At 45.4% G+C, this 7,173-nt stretch overlaps 1 protein-coding gene across 1 annotated transcript in view; it reads right to left on the bottom strand.

The window, feature by feature from the left end:
- Positions 1-632: 632 nt before the first annotated feature.
- The window catches only part of EPGN (epithelial mitogen), a 9,899-nt gene continuing 3,358 nt past the window's right edge, over positions 633-7,173 (bottom strand). The window contains exons 3-5 of the mRNA XM_024208709.2: positions 2,134-2,251; positions 1,015-1,167; positions 633-666 (exon numbers count right to left, since the gene is read on the bottom strand). Coding sequence (XP_024064477.2) covers positions 633-666; positions 1,015-1,167; positions 2,134-2,251 — 305 coding nt within the window. The remainder of the gene's footprint in view (positions 667-1,014; positions 1,168-2,133; positions 2,252-7,173) is intronic.

Here is a 7,173-nt window from a genome sequence, read left to right as displayed (position 1 = left end):
TTTAATTATATCTTTTTTCACTCACCCATTTCCCAGTGCAAAGCCTTTGCCGCCTTTGTCCATTGTGGCAATAGAAGCATATATTGCATTTAACCCACTTGAGAGATCCGCAGTATTCATGTCAGCGCAGACCCAGACTATAGGCCATTGGGAAACCAGAAGTGGGCTAGACTGACTACTTGCCTTTGGCAGCACGTGAACTCCATTCTTTGCCTCAGAGCATTGAGAGACATAGTGTTGTCTTCCTCCATACAGAATGCCCTTCCCTGTTGAACAATCAAGGCTTGAAGTTACCATAAGCAGCTAAAAGAAGTCAGATCTCCACCCAAAAACAATAAAGCTGTAGTCCAACAACAGGGGAAGGATCTTCAGCCATGTCAATCCACTCAGATAAGTCCCCCAACAACCTTTATTAAAGCAACGAAGGCTTTTATCAAAATGAGTGAAGCCAGCCAGTTCTACAGGCGTGCCAGCTGTGTACCGGCTATTTGATTTCCATTGTCTCTGGTTATCAGTGGCACCTGCTAGTATTTTGTGGGCACTGGTAGTTCTTTCAACTAGGAACCTCCTGTAATTTACAGGAAAATCGGTAAGTATCCTATGTCAGATCTTCACAACGCTGTCTCCCTGGTTCAGACTTTGTACGGTGATTTCAACTTCCCGCACCTAAAATGGATAACCGATTTGTGAATTTAATCACACGATAGAACTGTAATGATGTAAACCGAGCCAAATCCTACTTGCCTAAGTCACATGAGCAGTCCCCATGAACTCAGTGCTGGTGGGCAGCTTCAGAATAATTTTACACGTTACCAATGCAGAAATAGAGGCACAGAGCAGTTCAGTGACTTGTCTAAGATCACGCAATAAGCGAGGGACAGACCAAGGAACAGATTCCTTAGCCCTCTGCTCTATCCACTCAGGCTAATATAACGTTCTTGCTTCCAGGTATTCTGAACAGTTTAGAAATTCACATAACAATTTTCATGCCCCAGAAAACACCATTTTCCATACCTCTTTCTTACATAGCAATAGATTAGAGCAATGATCCCACTCAGTAACATTCCAGCGCCAATTCCCATTGCAATATAGTGCTCATAAGAATTAAGCGCATACGAATTTAACGTCAAGTGTTCACATCTTTCTCCGTTGTAACCTGTCAGGCACCTAAAAAGAAAAAAAAAGAAAAGAAAAATCCCCAAGAGTGTTCAGAAAATCTTAACTTGAAACTGTAAGATACCTAATTACCTTTGATTCATTTTAAACACTTTGCAATTAAAATGGGGAAGGGAACTAAACTGGGGTGGGCAGATTCTCTTTTGCAGTTGGAACCCCGTCTGTCAGAAAGCTGCTGGATCCCGTGCGCTGCGAATTCCCCCTGACAGAGCGGGTGGTGAGAGAACAGTGCTCTGGTGATACCTACCTGTTGTAATGACCATTGGGCCCATAGACAGCCAAGAATAGCTCTAGAAAGCCCTGAAGTATGTCAGGGCCGGATTTGGTGCAGACCCACTCCCTGAATCCGGGAGCCCCTGCTAGCTCCTTTGTGGCCCCTGCCCAGCAGTCAAACAATGGGCACAGCTGTACATTTAACCCGTCGGCGTTAGATTTCAGCTCGATGCTGCAGTTCTGATAGCAGAATGTGTCAAAAGCAGCTTCCAAGCGCTTCATCTTCTGCTTTCGCTTTCTCCAGTAAGCTTTAATTACCAAGAGTATGATGTTGCCACAGCTCCATTTTCTTGTTAATAAAGAACCTGAACTTGCATGATGCCTAACTTTAAATATGGAGATATACCTATCTCATAGAACTGGAAGGGACCCCGAAAGGTCATTGAGTCCAGCCCCCTGCCTTCACTAGCAGAACCAAGTACTGATTTTGCCCCAGATCCCTAAATGGCCCCCTCAAGGATTGAACTCATAACCCTGGGTTTAGCAGGCCAATGCTCAAACTACTGAGCTACCCAGTGCATAGGTCGCACTGGCTTCTGTGGATCTACTCAGATGTTAAACTTATGCCCGCGTACAGATCAGATCGCAGGTTGGGATAAACGTTATGTGTAACATACACAGGAAAACAAATATAAACTCGTCTACTTCTCCAAGAGTGTCTATTTAAACATTCAGTGTATTTACCTGCATATGGGTTTCTTGAGTTCACTGTGAAAAGCACAAAGGCCATTAATACAATAACTTTTGTGTTCTTCAAGACAGGATTGCATAAGCTTCAGAGCAATAGGTTCCTCTGTGTAGTCTATTGGGAAAGACGTAGGGGAGGAGGAAAAGTTACATTTGAAGAAATAAAAGGGTCTGAAAACAGTAATCACGTCATTTTGAAAAGTACGCTCATTTACAAGAGAAAACCCCATGGCACACACGTTTAAGGTGATGTAAAATTTGCTGACCAATAGCGACACTGCCAACTAAAACAGAACGGAGACGCTGGACACCTTAGCATGGAGTTTTTCAAACACCAGTTTTAAATAAATGATTTCCTCTTAGTAAATGGGCAGAAGTTTAATGAATATGCTGGATTCATTCCAAGTTAATGTCAGCATAACACAGCCTGAAACCCAGCAGGATAGGAGCACAGGGGATTTGCAGGTTCAGGGAGCTGTAATTTACCTTGCTGTTAGCCACTGCTTCTGAATCTGGCCTAATGTGATTAATTTTTAATCAAAAGGACAAAACACCATTGCTTTAAGGCAGCTTGCCCGTAGTTTGTTCCCAACACTAGCAGCTAATTTTTTTACGTAAATGGCACAAATCAGGACCATTCTTCAGGATTGTGGATCGATCACTATTTGTTGCTAGAACGAGCCAGAGGCCAACAGTAATGGGTCGCGGGATGGAGGGGTGTGGTGGGGCAAAGGAAGGGAAGATGTCAAAGGCTTGCTGGTTGGAGGAAGTATTTGTTTGAACAGGTCTCCTGACTGCAGGAGTTATTGGTTGGGCGGAACGGCCAATCCATGCCTGTTATTTCGGGGAATTGTTTTAGACATAGCCGAGTGAGTTCCTACCTGAATATTTCACAACACCGGCTTTCAGTCGTGACCACAAGAAAAGCAAAAAAACATGCAGGACAAGAACAACACCGCTTCCAAGTAACTGAAGTCTGGTATTGGTCTTTTGTCGAGCGGAAAGCTTCCCTCGGAGTACGTGCTGAAACAACGCTCCAGCAGGGCGCTCATGTTCTCTACGTCGTTGGAGGTGCCGTCAGAGATGTAAGCCCAACGTCCTGCCCTGACCACTTGTGGTCACTGACGATCCCATGACACATTTCTCAAGAGTGACATTATTAATCCCCCATTTCCTGACCAAATTCCAATCGGAGTCATTCCATTCTGCCTTGCTACATTTCCCCGTGCTCTGAGCTGGGTGAGCTCTTCCTCTTCTCATCCTAGTCCAAACAGCTCTAGATGTCTCTTGTGTGCCAACGTATCGTAAACCACTTCTGTCTGCACTTCAGCGATGAGTCGAGTCATTCTGACATACAGAGGGCCTGATTCTGTCACCATTACTCAAGATGAGCAGCAGCTCCCTAAGGGAGTAGCCCCACTGCCATCCAAGATACCGTTCTGCTGAGAGGGACTGGAGATTGCATCAATCACGTACCTCTTTGAGACTGGATGCGAACTCACCCTTCAGTTCACAGGATGAGTTAATCAGAAGCCCCTCGACCGAAGACAAAAGGGGGTTGTGAACCCGCCCAGGAGTTTGGATTGAGCGGGCGGGGGGGAGCTTTGCTGAGGGAGAGAGCGTGGACCAGATGGCAGGCAGACACAGAGAGGCAGGCAGAGGCAAAAAGCAAGCCAGCCAAGCAGTAGCCAGAGAGTACAGTAGGGTTGCCACCCATCTGGGTTTTACCTGGACATCCTGGGTTTTGGCTTCGGTGTCCGGGTGCTACTTAGGATTGCCAGGTGCCCAGTTTTTGACCGGAAAGTCCGGTTGAAAAGGTGACCTGGCAGTGCCCGGTCAGATGTACCGACTGGACACCAAAAGTCCAGTTACCACAGGGAAGGAGGCGGCGCCAGGTCATTAACCCACACCAGCCCCTGCTCAGCTGGGGCAGGCAGGCTCGTTGTCAGGCTGCAGGAGCTCCCGTCCCCGCCCTGGAGCAAGGGGGGACCCAGCTGGGGAGGGAGGAAAGTGGAGATGATCCAGCGAGCGACAGGGGGAGGGAGGGAAAGGAGGGAGGAATGGGGGCGGGGCCTTGGGGGGAAGAGGGCAGGGCCTCAGGAGTCCTGTTACCAGCAATTAGAAAGGTGACAACCCTAGAGTACAGTGTGACCCTGGAAAAAGCTACAGAGTATTTTGGGGTCTGTTGGCTAAAGAGGCTTGGAGCTGTACGCTAAGAAGCCGCTTCCTGCTATTTAATGTTTTCGGCACTCACTCAGAGACATAGGACTTTGTACATTCTTTGTAAACAAAACTGCATCAGATAAATACCTGATATCACCCATTTCATCTCCCAGCTGAACATCCCCAGAGCTCCAAACTGCTGCTCAGGTCAAAAAGAGGCAAAGAGTACAACTCAACATGTGTATTGGCAGCAGCATCAAGCCTCAGGTTTGTTAAGTGCTTTGGTATTTTAGGGGACGAAAGGGCCCATAGACATTTATTCTTGAAATAAGTAGGTGGTTTATTCCTCCCTTTCAGGAAATGCTACTGGAGAGGGAAGAACCACCTTACTTTAAAATGAACTTTTTTAGGCGGTGAAGCCAAACTCTCTGTTGCTGTAACCACAGAAGTCAATGACTCTTGCTAGCAAAGAATTTGACCCTGTATCTACCAATCAGAGTAAAATGTCACACACTATGGGTACGTCTACACTACCCGCCGGATCGGCAGGTAGTGATCGATCTATCGGGGATCGATTTATCGCGTCTCGTCTAGACGTGATAAATCGATCCCCGAATGCGCTCCCCGTCGACTCCGGAACTCCACTGCTGCGAGAGGCGGAAGCGGAGTCGACGGGGGAGCGGCGGCCGTCGATCCTGCGCGGCGAGGATGCGAAGTACATCAATCTAAGTCGATCTAAGATACGTCGACTTCAGCTACGCTATTCTCGTAGCTGAAGTTGCGTATCTTAGATCGATTCCCCCCCCACCCCAGTGTAGACCAGGCTTATAAGCCATACCCATGTTAACAGAGGCTGGCCTAGCAATCAAGTGACAGTACAACAAAGCGGAGTCAGCTGAGGAGGGCCAGCCTGTGCAGACAATGCACTCAGAACCTGGATTGCGGGAGCATTTGGGTAGGTCTACACTGCAATTAGACACCCGGAACTGGCCCAGCCCACAAGCCCGAGTCAGCTGGCATGGGCCCGCTGCGGGTGGTGTAGACATACCCTTTCTGTCACTCCGTAGCAACTCTTGCGGCTGACTCAGAGGGTAGTGCACTTAAGACATGCGACTCCTTTGAGGAAAAAAGAGTATAAAAATCAAGCAAATTAAATTACTGTTGGGATTCCTTAATTAACGCTTAGAGAAGCAATGCTGCTAGACAGAGTAGTCAAAACTCTGCTCCGTGGGCTTGAGTAGGACGGTGAACCAGAGCGGTCTCCAGGCAGCCGAGACCTCGTTTCGGGGGAATCCGAGACAGACCAGAGGGCTGAAAAGAACAAATCTGGAAAGAAGAAGTCGTCTACAAAATTGGTAACCACCTTCTCTGTTTGCCAAGCAGGAACTACGTGAGGCTAGTGCAGGGCCTGTTTGTGTATGTTTGTGGAAGAGAGACTCATTAAGGGGAATAGGAGTACTTGTGGCATCTTAGAGACTAACAAATTTATTTGAGCATAAGCTTTCGTGGGTTACAGCTCACTTCATCGGATGCATGTGAAGTGGGCTGTAGCCCACGAAAGCTTATGCTCAAAGAAATTTGTTAGTCTCTAAGGTGCCACAAGTACTCCTGTTCTTTTTGCGGATACAGACTAACACGGCTGCTACTCTGAAACCTGTTAAGGGGAATGTAATGTATAGCTCTTAATGTCTAACACAGGAGTTATGTGCTTGATATAACCCTTTACCGCTTGTGTAATTCCTTCTCAACAAACTGCTGTGCATTGAAAATAATGACTGTGGACCTTTTTCACTGGTGTGACAGTAATCTGCTCTGCCAGGAGCCAGTAAAGATCCATTTCAGGGGTAGTAGCACCCCCTGTTGTCAACACTGGGGAGGTAGGATTATTCTGCTATATATTTCACTTAAAGCCATGGTATAATGGTTAAAATAAATTAAAAACATATCATTAAAATTTGCTAATCTACATAGAAAAAAGCACAAAATCTCCCGCTGTCAGAATAAAACTGTAATATTTTCACTCTGCACAAAAAAAACCTTCCTGGTTTTGTATGGAAGTACCATAGCAAGTTGCCAAAAGGTGGCAGCATTCCATTTTCATAGGATGAAAGTACAAAAGAGCTGTATCAGACCTCATTGTTATTCTAAATACATTTAAAACAGGAATGAAAACAGGCCTAGAAAATGTTTTGAGACAAAGCTTGGAGAGAAAAATCTTGTAATTCAAGGGCCCAGTCCTACAGTAATGTTTCACACACAAAGCCCCCGCTGACATCGTTGGAAGTTTTGTCTAACTAAGGGCTGCAAGCTCAGATCTCAAATCCAGACCCCAAAATTAAAAGTGCTAAATACTGTAACACTACAATTTAAGAGGAATTACATTCAAATGAATTATACAATCTGAAACAAAAAGAAAAACTTTTTTTCTAATCACATACGGAGACAATTCTACTAATTTAAATATCGTATTATCCACCTAGATACTAGATAAGCTGTTTAAAGAACACATAGTGATACTGACCTTTGCAAAGCATTTTGTGCTCTATCAATGAAAAGCATCATATAAGAGCCAGGTATTAGTTCCCATTTGCCCTTTAAGTCATGTGAAGAAAATATGCAGTATAAGCATGCATATAGATGGATATTTGTCACGTGCGAGTCATTCAAAGAGGTGAATTTGACCTGATCTGACATGAAATCAAAATAATGGATAACTGAAGGATTGGTCATGACAAAACTGACAAATTTTACAATTTGACGCAGAATGACAGAGCTGCTATAAAAGAAAAACTAAGTGTATATGTTATATAGTTACCATATGTACCAGCACACACACACACACACACACACACACACACACACACACACACACAC

Source organism: Terrapene carolina, unplaced genomic scaffold, assembly GCF_002925995.2.
Source record: "Terrapene carolina triunguis isolate 2854851 unplaced genomic scaffold, T_m_triunguis-2.0 Scaffold136, whole genome shotgun sequence".
Lineage (NCBI taxonomy): Eukaryota > Metazoa > Chordata > Testudines > Emydidae > Terrapene > Terrapene triunguis.
This window is presented reverse-complemented; position numbering and strand designations above follow the sequence as displayed.